We start from the raw sequence: 13,452 nt of genomic DNA on the forward strand, positions 1-13,452 counted from the left end.
TCCCTGGGTTGCGGCTTTTCTGACATTCCTGTGCAGTTGCCTTGTATGTTTCTCAGATGGGGTCACAGCCCACCCTTTCGTGCGGACTCTGAAACTTGAGGAGAGACCTCAGAAGATAGACCTCTGCTCAGAAACCGTGGGGTTCAGGAGACCTTATGAGCACCGACCCCCTGGGCATAGATGCGAAAAGTTTTTCGGTTTCTCTCTCACTGTTCTCTGCCCCACAGCTTTTTCCTCACCCACTCTCCATCACCTTAGAGACAAGTCAATTTTTTTTTCAGTTTTCCTTTTTGTTGCCCTTGTTCTTTTTTATTGTTGTAATTATTATTGTTATTGATGTCGTCGTTGCTGGATAGGACAGAGAGAAATGGAGAGAGGAGAGAAAGACAGACACCTGCAGACCTGCTTCACCGCCTGTGAAGCGACTCCCCTGCAGGTGGGGAACCGGGGGCTCGAACCGGGCTCCTTACTCTGGACCTTGCGCTTCACGCCACCTGCCCTTAACCCGCTGCGCTACCACCTGACTCCCCAAGACAACTCAATCTTAAGACCATAATATTTTTCAGAAAACAAACAAACAAAAACAACTTCAAGGTTAGGAATATTTGTCCCATTTCGTAGTGCTGACAAACCTTGCATCTCTTGGCATTACCACTGGGTGACACTGTGGACCACAGAAGCTGTTTTAAATTTAAATGTCATTTGGAAATATTAGTAACATTTCCATATTTAGATTGTTTTCTTTTTAAAGAGTTACTTAAAATTTTTTTTTATTATCTTTATTTATTGGATAGAGACAGAAATCGAGGGGGAAGGGAGTGATAGGGAGAGAGACAGAGAGACACCTATAGCACTGCTTCACCACTCGCAAAGCTTTTCCCCTGCAGGTGGGGGCCGGGGCTCGAACTTGGGACCTTGCGCATTATAACATGTGCACTCAACCAGGTGCGCCACCTCCTGGCCCCTAGGAGTTACTTTTAAAGAGACAGAGGGAGACGGTCGGAACCAGAGCATCACTCAGGCACATTGGAAGTTGGGGATCTAATTCAGGATCTCATGCCTGGTAGTTAAACAGTTTATCCACTGGGCCTGTGTTTGTTTTTGTTGTTTGTTTTTCCTGAAAGAAAGTAGTACTCTTAGGGTGAATTAAGAGACTATTTTGATTAGTGGTTTCACAAATAGTTTTCCCACCAAATGTCTGGTCATGTTCCAGTTACATCACTCTGGGAACCTTGCTGAAGTAAGTCATAGTACCAAATCTAGTCAGTCCTCCCTCCCTCCCTCCCTTCCTTCCTTCCTTCCTTCCTTCCCTAGAGCATTTCTCAGTTCTGGTTTATGGTGATATCCTAGGGTCAGAGTGTTGAGAAAAATAAGCCATTTGTAATATTGAAACAAAATGTATGTCTATTGGTGGTTGGAGATACTTTGGAAAGTAGGTGAACTGCATGACTAAAGACAGATTGAAGTGATACTAAAAGGACTTTTTTTTTAAATTTCTTTATTGGGGAGTTAATGTTTTACATTCGACAGTAAATACAATAGTTTGTACATGCATAACATTTCCCAGTTTTCCATGTAACAATACTACCCCCACTAAGTCCTCTGTCATCCTTTTTGGATCTGTATTCTCCCCTAAAAGGACATTTTAAAGTTGTGTAAACTGGTTTTTTGTCATGTAGGCAACAGGTGGGGAGCTTTGGAAATTTGAAAGGAGGAGCTGATAGGATCAGGATCAGTTTGTGTTCTTTTTGACTTGAGCAGGGGAGAGATTTAACTAGTTAGATTTTTGTTATAGCAGCCACTTCCCTGCTTAAAACCTTTTCATCGTACCCCTGCTAATCTCTTCAGTTTAGTTTCTCACACTTCAGCCACAGTGGCTATATTTTAATCCTTCAGAATAGCCATGTTGATTAATTACTAATACATTTGTAGCATTTACTGTATGACACAGGTTTAATTATTTACATTAGTTAATTTAATTCTCTAGCCTGGGAAGTAGATAGCCTACTGGTTATCTATTTGACTATCATGCCTGAGGCTCCAAAGTCCGAGGTTCAATCCCCTGCATGACCATGAACCAGAACTGAGCAGTGTTCTGATTAAAAAAAAAAAAAAAAGAAAGTTGTATTGTTAAATGGGGAACTGGGGAATGCTATGCATATACAAACTATTGTATTTACTGTTGAATGTAAAGCATTAATTCCCCAATAAAGAAATAAATTAAAAAAAATTGAATTCTTTAACCCTATCTGATGACTGTTTCTCTTATCCCCATTTCAAAGAAAGAAAAATAAATTCAGAGACAGCTGAGTGACCCTAGGTCACACACCTACAAAGGAGTTTCTCAGAATGTAGGCAGTCTGGTTCCAGATTCATGTTGTTAATCACTGTATTCCTGCTTCTCCTTATTCCACAACCCAGAACACATGCTTCTGGCTTTACTGCACTTGCCTCTCCCACCCTCCAAACCTGATTATCTAAATAACTACTGGTTGCCCTTCAGATATCATCATTTACCCAAGGAATTCTTAGGTAGGACAATTTCTCCCTGTGCACACTAGATCAAACCACTTAAAATAAAAAAGTGGGGGGTCAGGTGCTAGCGCAGTGCGTTAAGTGCACATGGCACAAAGCCCAAGGACCGGTGGAAGGATCCCGGTTCCAGCCCCCAGCTCCCCACCTGCAGGGGAGTCGCTTCACAGGCGGTGAAGCAGGTCTGTAGGTGTCTATCTTTCTCTCTCCCTCTCTGTCTTCCCCTCCTCTCTCCATTTCTCTCTGTCTTGTCCAACAACAACAACATCAATAACAATGATAATAATAACCACAACAATGGTAAAACAACCAGGATAACTAAAGGAAAAAAAAAAAAAAAGGCCTCCAGGAGCAGTGGATTTGTGGTGTAGGCACCGATCCCTGGCAATAACCCTGGAGGCAAAATAATAATAATAAATAATAAATAATAAGTAAAAAATAAAAAAGTGGTGCCAGAATAAAACCAAGGTCTTGCCATGTATGTGATACCGCGAAACCACCTTCTGGGCCCAACTTACTTATTAAAGAGACAACATCTCACCAGCACATGTGATACCAGGGACCAAAATACTGCTCAGCTCTGGCTTATTATGTTGGCTGGCGCTGGGAATGAGCCTAGGAGCTCAGAGCTTCAAGTGTGAAAGTCACTTGCATGACCATTGTGTTGTTTCTCCAGCTCTTTTTAATGTAATTTATATTTTATTTTATTTTGCCTCCAGGGTTAATGATGGGGCTCAGTGCCTGCACCATGAACCCACTCCCCCGGAGGCTTCTCTCCCCTTTCCATTTTGTTGCCTTTGTTGTTTTATCGTTGTTGTGGTTATTGTTGTTGTTATTGATGTTGTTGTTGTTGGGTAGGACAGAGAGAAATGGATAGAGGATTGGGACCGGGTGGTGACGCACCTGGTTGAGCACACATGTTACAGTGCCAAAGGACCTTGGTTTGAGCCCCTGGTCCCCACCTGCAGAGAGAAAGTTTTGCAAGTGGTGCATCAGGGCTGCCAATGTCTCTTTCTCTCTCCCTCTCTACCATACCCTCTCAATTTCTGGCTGTCTCTATCCAATAAATAAAGATAATTAAAAAAAAATTTTTTAAAGATATCTGTTTAAAAAAAAAAGAGGGCAGGGGTAGATAGCATAATGGTTATGCAAACAGACTGTCATGCCTGAGGCTTTGAAGTCCCAGGTTCAATCCCCTGCACCACCATAAACCAGAGCTGATCAGTGCTCGCTCTGGTAAAAAAAAAAAAATAATAATAAAAATTAAAAAAAAGAGAGAGAGGAGAGGAAGATAGAGGGGGAGAGAAAGATAGACACCTGCAGACCTGCTTCACTGCCTGTGAAGCGACTCCCCTGCAGGTTGGGAGCTGGAGGCTGGAACTGGGATCCTTAGGCACCAGTCCTTGTGCTTTGTGCCATGTGCGCTTAACCTGCTGTGCTAACGCCCCTCTCTTAATTTATTTTATTTTATTATTATTTATTTATTCCCTTTTTGTTGCCTTTGTTGTTTTATTGTTGTAATTATTATTGATGTTTATTATTATTATTATTATTATTGGATAGGACAGAGAGAAATGGAGAGTGGAGGGGAAGACCGAGGGGGAGAGAAAGACACCTGCAGATCTGCTTTACTGCTTGTGCAGCGAATCCGCTGCAGGTGGGGAGCTGGGGGCTTGAACCGGTATCCTTAAGCCATTTCAGTTCTTGTGCTTTGCGCCACGTGCACTTAACTTAAACCGCTGCTACTGCCCGACTCCCAGATTTTATACTTCTTTAGAAATAGCAGATTTGTGCTAATGCTTTTGTTGAAGTAGGATCTTTATTCTTCATTAGAAAATTCTTCATGCGGGGGGCCAGGTGGTGATACACGTGGTTGAGCGCACATTACAATGTGCAGTGACCTAGGTTGGAGCCCCTGGTCTCTACCTGCAGGGGGAAAGCTTTGCAAGTGTGGTGTGGCAGGGCTGCAGGTGTCTCTCTTTCTCTCTCTCTATCTCCCCTACCCTCTCGATTTCTGACTGTCTCTGTCCTTTAATTAAAGATAAAAAATAAAGAAAAATTTTCATACATATTGAATTTTGTTGGAGGAAGTGGGGTAAAGACCTGTAGTTTAGGACTGATTTTTTTTCTCCTCCTCTTCTTTCTAATGGCAGAGCTTGTGCTTGAGCACTCTTGATTTCTCTGCTCCTAGGCTGATTTGTTTGTTCAGATAGACAACACAGCACCAGACTTCCCTTCGTGCTGTGGCATTTCCATTGAGTAGAGCAAGGCATGTGAGCTATTTGTCTTGGGGATTTAATTTTCTTTCTTTATTTATTCCCTTTTGTTGCCCCTTGTTTTATTGTTATAGTTATTATTGTTGTTATTGATGTCATTGTTGTTAGAGGGAAATAGAGAAAGGAGGGGAAGACGGGGAGAGAAAGATAGACACCTGTAGACCTGCTTCACCGCCTGTGAAGCGACTCCCCTGCAGGTGGGGAGCCGGGGCCTTGAACCGGAATCCTTAATGTCAGTGGTTGCACTTTGTGCCACATGCACTTAACCTGCTGTGTGTGTGTGTGTGTGTGTGTGTGTGTGTGTGTACACACTACTGTATACTTCATGTTCATTTTGTGAACTAAAGAAGGGTTTTGGGAGTTGGGCGGTAGTGCAGCAGGTTAAGCACACATGGCACAAAGAGCAGAGAAAGGATCCCAGTTTGAGTCCCCGGCTCCCCACCTGCAGGGGGGTCGCTTCACAGGTGGTTAAGCAAGTCTGCAGGTGTCTCTCTGTCTCTCTACCTCTCTATCTCCCCCTTCTCTCTCAATTTCTCTCTGTCTATATCCAATAATAAGTAAATAAATAAATATTTTTTTTTAAAAAAAGGGTTTTATTTTTGTTTTTTTTCCTTTCAGCTTGCGGAACTAAAGCAAGAATGTCTTGCTCGTGGTCTGGAGACCAAGGGAATAAAACAAGATCTTATCAACAGGCTTCAGGCATATCTTGAAGAACATGGTGAGTACTTTATAGAAGCAAAGACTGGGGTGAGGTTTTAATAAGAGAGGTTTAATGAGAGAGACGCGTTTGTACTGCCTGTGGATTGAAGTCAAGACCTCATGTTTGGGAGTTGGGCTGTAGCACAGCGGGTTAAGCGCAGGTGGCGCAAAGCACAAGGACCAGCATAAGGATCCCGGTTCGAACCCCGGCTCCCCACCTGCAGGGGAGTCGCTTCACAGGCGGTGAAGCAGGTCTGCAGGTGTCTATCTTTCTCTCCTCCTCTCTGTCTTCCCCTTCTCTCTCCATTTCTCTCTGTCCTATCCAACAATGACAACAACAATAATAACTACAACAATAAAACAACAAGGGCAACAAAAGGGAATAAATAAATAAAATAAATATTAAAAACAAAAAAGACCTCATGTTTGAGGTTCCAGCACTTATCCAGAGTACCACCTTCATGAACTTTTTTTTCATTTAGATTCCTGGCAATATAAGATCTTAATTTGCTTGGGTGGTGGGAATTGTGTGGAGTTATACCCCTCCTACCTTATGGTTTTGTTAATTAATCCTTTCTTAAATTAAAAAAAAAAAAAAAAAAGATCTTAATTTGCCCAGAAAACACACCAGGGTTATCTCACTTTCTCTCTCTCTTTTTTTTTCTTTTTTAATTTGATAGAACAGATATTGACTAAAGAGGGAGATAGAGACATCTGCAGCACTGCTTTATTGCTTGTGAAGCTTTCCCTTTGCAGGTGGCTAAAAGGTCTGAACCTAGATCAGGGTACACCACTGCCCAGCTCTACAGTGCCCCTTTCTTTTTAAAACATTGCAATTTTATTTATATGTATATATATTTTAATATTTATTTCTTCCTTTTGTTGCCCTTGTTTTATTGCTGTAGTGATTGTTGTTTTAGTTATTATCATTGTTGTTGGATAGGACAGAGAGAAATGGAGAGAGGAGGGGAAGACAGAGAGGGAGAGAAAGATGTCTAGACACCTGCAGACCTTCTTCACCGCCTGTGAAGCAACTCCCCTGCAGGTGGGGAGCCAGGGGCTTGAACTGTGATTTATATATTTTTTAAATATATTTTGTTTGGCACGGGGGAATAAACCCAAAGACTAACTCATGTGCGATACAGCTGCTCAGTGGCCTCCCAGCTACAGTTTTTTCACTCTTTTTCTTGGAGAGAGACAGAGATAGGGAAAAGATACTACGATACTGCTCCACCATCCATGTAGCTTCTGCCCACTGCTGTCTACTTTGCTTTCATGTGGTGTGTTGGGTCTTGAACCCAAGGCTTCACACAAGGAAGGTGTGTGATCTCCCAGTGAGCTATGTTTCAGCCCTTAAAAATTACCTAAAAGGAAGTAGGGTAAAATATGAAACATTAGGCTGAAAATTAGAAGATTGAAATTCTATTCCCCCCCTTTAAATTTTATTTATTATTGAGAGAGAGGAAAAGGAGAACCAGAGCATTGCTCTGGTACATGCACAGGTATTGAACTCAAGACCTCCTGCTAGTCCGATGATTTATCCACTTTGTCTCCTCCTAGACTTCTCAATTCTGAACTTTTCTTTTCTTTTCTTTACTATTTTATTTATTTATTAGTAAGAAAGATAGGAAGAGAGAGAGAAAGAACCAGATATCACTCTGATACATGTGCTGCCAGGGAGTGAACTCAGGACCTCAGGTTCAGAGTCCAGTGGTGTTTATCCACTGTGCCACTTCCCAGACCACCCATTCTGAATTTTCTTTTGACAGATTTACTAGTTAACTCAGAACAGTCACATAATTAAGTATTTTTATTGATCTGTGAGATGAAAGTATTTTTCCACTCTTGAATTTATAAGCTTAGCAGGTCTGTGGAACTTTCTGGCTTCTGACATTGTCTAACTTTTTTTTACCAGAGCACTGCTCAGCTCTGGTTTATGGTGGTATGGGGGATTGAACCTGGGATTTTGGAGCCTCAGGAATGAGAGTCAACTTTGCATAACTATAATGCTATCTAACCCCCCACCCCCCGCGCCCCATATATATACTTGCTCCTTACTGATTTTCTTTTTTTTTTTTTTTTTGCCTCCAGGGTTATTGCTGGGGCTCAGTGCCTCCACTGCTCCTGGAGGCCATTTTTCCCATTTTTTTTGCCCTTGTAGTTACCCTTGTTGTCATTATTATTGCTGTCATTGCTGTTGTTCTTGGATAGGACAGATAAATCAAGAGAGGAGGGGGAAAATGGGGGTGGGGTGGGGTGAAAGACACCTGCAGACCTGCATCACTGCCTGCAAAGCAACCCCCCTGCAGGTGGGGAGCCTCCCCCATACCCCAGAGTCTTTTTTTACTTTGCTGCAATATACCAACTCCAGCCCAAGTTCTGTTAGGAGTTTTCCTTTCTAATCTTTTTTTTCAACTTCTTATCTATGAATGAGATCATCTTATATTCATCCTTTTGTTTCTGACTTACCTCAATTAACATGATGTCTTCAAGCTCCATCCAAAATGGGGTAAAGAAGGTGAATTCACCATGAACCAGAGACTTTGGAGCCTCAGGATTAAGAGTATCTTTGAATAGCCATTATGCCATCTACCTCTGTTCACATTTCTCAGTTTTACACATAATAATTCAACCCCCCTTTAGGTCCTCCTCTGTCATCATGTTCCAGGATCTGAACCCTCCTCCCCTACCCAGAGTCTTTTACTTTGGTGCAATACACCAGACCCAGTCCAAGTTCTGCTATGTGATAATTGTTCAACTATTTTTTTTGTGTGTGTGTGTGTGTGTGTGTGTGTGTGTGTGTGTGTGTGTGTGTGTGTGTGTGAGAGATTGGATTTGTTTCACTGAAGATGCCTTTAAAATTTAGATGGAAAAGAGTTCTGCCAGTATTTTCCTCTAAGTATTTGATGGTTTCTGGTCTAACATCCAACACATGTTGAAATCCCCTACTATTACTATGTTTCTATTAATGTATTGCTGTAGCTCTTTCAGTAGATGTTTACTGTATTTAGATGGCCTCTCCTTGGGTGTATAGATGTTAATAATCATTAAGTCCTCTTGATTGACTCATCCGCTGAACATTAAGTAATATCCATCCCTATCTTATTTTAAGGTCTATCATGTCAGATCGAGAGTAGCTGTTCCTGATCTTTTTTGTGATCCATTGGCTTGTATGGTAGTTTCCCATCCTTTCACTTTGAGTCTGTGTCTTGTTGAGTTAGGTGGGGTTCCTGCAGACAACATATGGTTGGGTTGTGTTTTCTGATCCATCTTCCTACTCTGTGCCTTTTAATAGATGAATTGAGCCATTGACATTTATTGATAATATAGATTGAAGATATTTTAATGCCATTCAAAAATTTTAGAGTTTTCTGATACTTGGCATGTTTATGATGATGTGATTGTTTATAAGAGGCCTTTCACAACAGCTTGCAGGGCAGGCTTGGTGATAGTTGATTCCTTCAACTGTTGCTTGTCTGAGAAGGTTTTTATGCCTCCATCTAGTCTGAATGACAGTCTAGCAGGATACAGTAGTCTTGGAAAAGTAGTCTTGAAAGCCTTTCTCACTGAGAGCTCAGTAGATATCTTGCCATTCTCTTCTGGCATGTAGTGTTTGTGTGGAGAAGTCTGCTGCTAATCTTATGGGTTTTCCTCTGTAGGTGACTCTTTGTTTTTCTCTTGCAGCCTTCAGGACCTTTTCCCTGTCCTTATTCCTTTTCATTCTAAATATGATGTGTCTTTAAGTCTGGGTTAATTCTGTTTGGGATTCTCTGAGCTTCTTGAACCTTTATGTCTTATGTTATCTAGAGTAGGGAAGTTCTCAGCTATTATGTCCTGTAGAATGCTTTCTTCCCCTCCCTCTCTTTCCTACTCTTGCAAGCTAATAATGCATATTTTACTTCTTTTGAAGTTATCCCATAGGTCTCTGTTGTTTTCAGTATCTCTTACTCTCTTTGAGATCCCTTACTTCTTTCTTAGTTTTCTCTAGTCATCCTGCTAAACAATCTTGCTAAGAATGTTTTCTGCCTCACTTATTCTGTACTCTCTTCCCTCTGTTTTCTGTAGCTCAGCTATTTTGTTACCCTGTTCTGATACTGTATTAGCTTGTTCCACTAGTTGTGCTCTTAGCTCAGCTATTTCATGTTTCAGCTCTCTAATTACTTCTAGATAGTGTTTTCTTTCCTAGTTTCATTTGCTGTTTCCCCATTTTTGATAATACTTTCAAACTCTTTCCTCACTCCTATTACTAGTATTTCAATTAATGTTTAGATGTTGTCCTCATTCTTTTTTAAGTAAAAAAATTTTAATATTTATTTATTCCCTTTTATTGCTCTTTTTTATTGTATTTATTGTTGTTCTTTGTTGTTGTTGATGTCATCATTGTTGGATAGGACAGAGAGAAATGGAAAAATAGAGGCAGAGAAGACAGATGGGAGGAGAGAAAGATAGACACCTGCAGGCCTGCTTCACCGCTTGTGAAGCGACTCCCCTGCAGGAGGGGAGCCAGGAGTTCGAACCCGGGGTCCTTACGCCTGTCCCTGCACTTTGCGCCACCTGCACTTAACCCGCTGTGTCACCAACCAACTACCGTTGTCCTCATTCTTTTTTTTTTTTAATATTTATTTATTTATTCCCTTTTGTTGCCCTTGTTGTTTTATTGTTGTAGTTATTATTGTTGTTGTCATTGTTGGATAGGACAGAGAGAAATGGAGAGAGGAGGGGAAGACAGAGAGGAGGAGAGAAAGATAGACACCTGCAGACCTGCTTCACCGCCTGTGAAGCGACTCCCCTGCAGGTGGGGAGCCGGGGTTCGAACCGGGATCCTTACGCCGGTCCTTGTGCTTTGCGCCACCTGTGCTTAACCCGCTGCGCTACAGCCCGATTCCCTGTCCTCATTCTTAAGTGCTTCTATCTTTGGGGTTTTTTATCTGGATATTTGTTCTGGTTTGTTTCTCCAATATTTCTTCTAGGTTTAACTATTGTATATGGTGTGTTGTGAGGCCCCTCTCTTAGTACTATCCTATCCACTAATCACTTGCCTGGATTTATTGTGTTTTAAGTCAGTACTTAGAGTTCACAGTTAAGGAAATTTAACAGTTGTTTCAGTGTTGTCTCAGTCCTTGAGGTGAAGCATGGTGATTGTTAAACCCTCTTTTGTTCTTTATCTTCCCCGTACACTGCAGGCTTTTAAACTATCAGTAGATTTTTTTAGCTTACTCACTCCTAACCTAGAGATAAAACAGGATGGGGGAGAGATAGGACAGTGGTTATGCAAAGAGACTCCCACACCCCAAGAGTCCAAAGTCCTAGGCCCAATTCAGCTTCTCTGACAGCAGTCAGAGGCAAGAAGGGCAGCAGTCTTTGGCCCTGTGAGTTTCTAAACAGATCTTGTTTGTACTCCATGAGTTCTAAGGCAATTATTCATCGTGTCTCCAAATTCCTTAGGAGAACAGTGTGTGGAAAGGCTGCCACTATACAGCTCCACTTCCAGACCACTGAGAGTGTATGTCTTCTCCTGAGTTGCCAGATCAGGTCTCTGCCCCCAGTGTCAGCACAGGGCCTCCCCATTGCTGCTCCAGACTTCAGGGACAGTAGCAATGAAGACTCACAGTTGCATTTGGTGAGTCTTAGGGGATCCTCTCCTCTCATCAGCAGTTTATTTGTTAATAAAACTCAGACCAGAGGTGGTGCCTCAACTGACAAACTGTGGGATTGTTACCAGTCACCCCCAAGTAGGTATGGGCTTTCAGCTCCACTTACCTCTCCTTAGGCCCTTCTCTTTCCATGAGCCACACTCACTGGTGATTTGGTGAGTTCCTAGAGTCTTGTCTTTTTGTGTTCTCAGGTGATCTTCTTTGTTATTCTTAGTTGATTGGGATAGGAGAGAGATGCAGCTGTTGCTACTCTGTAGCCCCACCTCTGGAATAAGACTTACTTATTAATGAGCTAGAGAACCAGAGTTTCACTCTGGCATATGTAATGCAGGGGATTGAATTTAGGAGTTCATGTAAGAGAGTTCAGTGCTCCATCTACAGTGCCACCTTCCAGCCCACAGATTACTTTAGGAAAGTGAGATAATTATAATTTTAGAATAAGTGTAGTGATCAAAATGGTTTTATAGCAGTGATTAACCAGAATCTTTAATATTCTTTAGCTGAAGAAGAGGCAAATGAAGAAGATGTACTGGGAGATGAAACAGAGGTAAGTCGGAGAGCATAACATTGGCCACTGACCTGGGAATGTTCCACTGCTTTGACCATGTTACTCACCATCAATCATTAGAGGATTAAATACTAACTCATTAGGGAAACATAAAGGGAGAATGAAGGCTCTGAAAGTCTAGTTCATTATGGAGTTCTCATAGTTTTCTGTTGATAGGTATACACTTAATTTATGTTATCTTGTTTCACTTCATTTTAGGAAGAAGAACCAAAACCCATGGAACTGCCTGTCAAAGAAGAAGAACCCTCTGAAAAACCTGTAGATATGTAATTATCCTTTTTTTTTTCCCCTTCACTTTTAGGTTTTTAGGAAGTTAATATTTCACTCAGTTAACTTCTTCCACATTCCATTGACTTGATCATACATTTCCTGAATGGTTTTATCAGCTTCACTCAAATTCATATTCCCAGTGAAGGAAATGAAATAGTTTGTTCTGTGAGTTATATATTAGCACCAGGAGACTTCAAGTCCAAACTTCAGTTCTTTGATGTTTTTCGGGGCAGCCATGATAGATGACTCTTTCTGAATCTAGAATCATATGCAACCTCTACATATAAGGGGTTTTATAAGGGAATAAGGTATTAAGGATTTGTTTATTTATGAGTGAGACAGACAGGGTGCCTTTCCTGCATTTGTGGTAACGGGGATTGAACTCAGGGTCTTCTCTTGCTTTCAAGTCCTCCATTCTACTTTGTCCCCACTCATGTATTATATGTGGTATAGGGGATTGAACCTAGGGTCTCATGTATGCAAGATGTGTAATCTGCTACTGAACCACCTTTCTCTGGCCCCAAGACCTTGATTTACTTAAACTAAGCCACAAGGTGAGGAGCACTAAACATGTCTTAGGGTTCGTCCACAAATGTTTAGACATCTTATACTTGAGCACATTAAGAAAAGTTGAGTTCTTTTTGCCATTTTTGTTCCTTATAATTGTAGCATGCATTTGATTATAAGAGACAGTTTATATACTAGTAGAAAATACATAGATGAGAACAAGTATCCTTAAACTCCACCCCCATCTGACATCTATTCATAGGCATTCATATATTCTTTGAGAATAATTTCTGAGGGTGGGGGTAGATAACATAGTGGTTATGCCTGAACCTCCAAAGTCCCAGGTTCAGTCCCCTGCACCATCATAAGCCAGAGCTTAACAGTGCTCTGCTAAAAAAAAAAAAAAAAAAAAAAAAAATCTGGTGTATAGGTATATCTATATAGAGAGATACATATTTATAGATATTATATTGCTTTCTTTTTCACATCTGGAGAATACATCTGTCTCTTTATAGGAATATTTTTATTTTCATATATTTAATATATTTAGATGTTAGTTATGTACTAGGGATGGTTGCAATTGCTCTACAAATATTCTCTGTCACCAATGCTATGAAATAGGGCTGATTAAATGACAGTTCTAGTAGATGACAGTTCTCTCCCTTCATCTCGCTACCTTTTTTTCTAGCCTTAGCTGTGGAATATTACAAATATATACAGAAGTTATGAGAATAGTTCAGTATGTCTACTCAGTCACCAAGATTTAATGGTTATTAGTTTAGAGCTTTTTTTCTAGCTGCTTTCTATGGTTGAACAGCAGTCTTTCCATATTCCTATTGATAGAAATTTAGATAATTCATAATACCAAACAGTACAGTGCTGTATGTCATTCTGCAACTTTTTTTTTTTTTTTTTTAAACCAGAGCATTGCTCAGCTTGTTAAATG

At 40.9% G+C, this 13,452-nt stretch overlaps 1 protein-coding gene across 1 annotated transcript in view; it reads left to right on the forward strand.

Annotated features, from left to right (window-relative positions):
* The window catches only part of SARNP (SAP domain containing ribonucleoprotein), a 42,347-nt gene that overhangs the window by 563 nt on the left and 28,332 nt on the right, over nt 1-13,452 (forward strand). Inside the window, exons 2-4 of the mRNA XM_007533362.3 lie at nt 5,427-5,526; nt 11,662-11,708; nt 11,928-11,995. Of these exons, the coding sequence (XP_007533424.1) occupies nt 5,427-5,526; nt 11,662-11,708; nt 11,928-11,995 (215 nt within the window). The remainder of the gene's footprint in view (nt 1-5,426; nt 5,527-11,661; nt 11,709-11,927; nt 11,996-13,452) is intronic.

The sequence above is a fragment of the Erinaceus europaeus genome, chromosome 7 (genome assembly GCF_950295315.1).
Source record: "Erinaceus europaeus chromosome 7, mEriEur2.1, whole genome shotgun sequence".
Taxonomy (NCBI): domain Eukaryota; kingdom Metazoa; phylum Chordata; class Mammalia; order Eulipotyphla; family Erinaceidae; genus Erinaceus; species Erinaceus europaeus.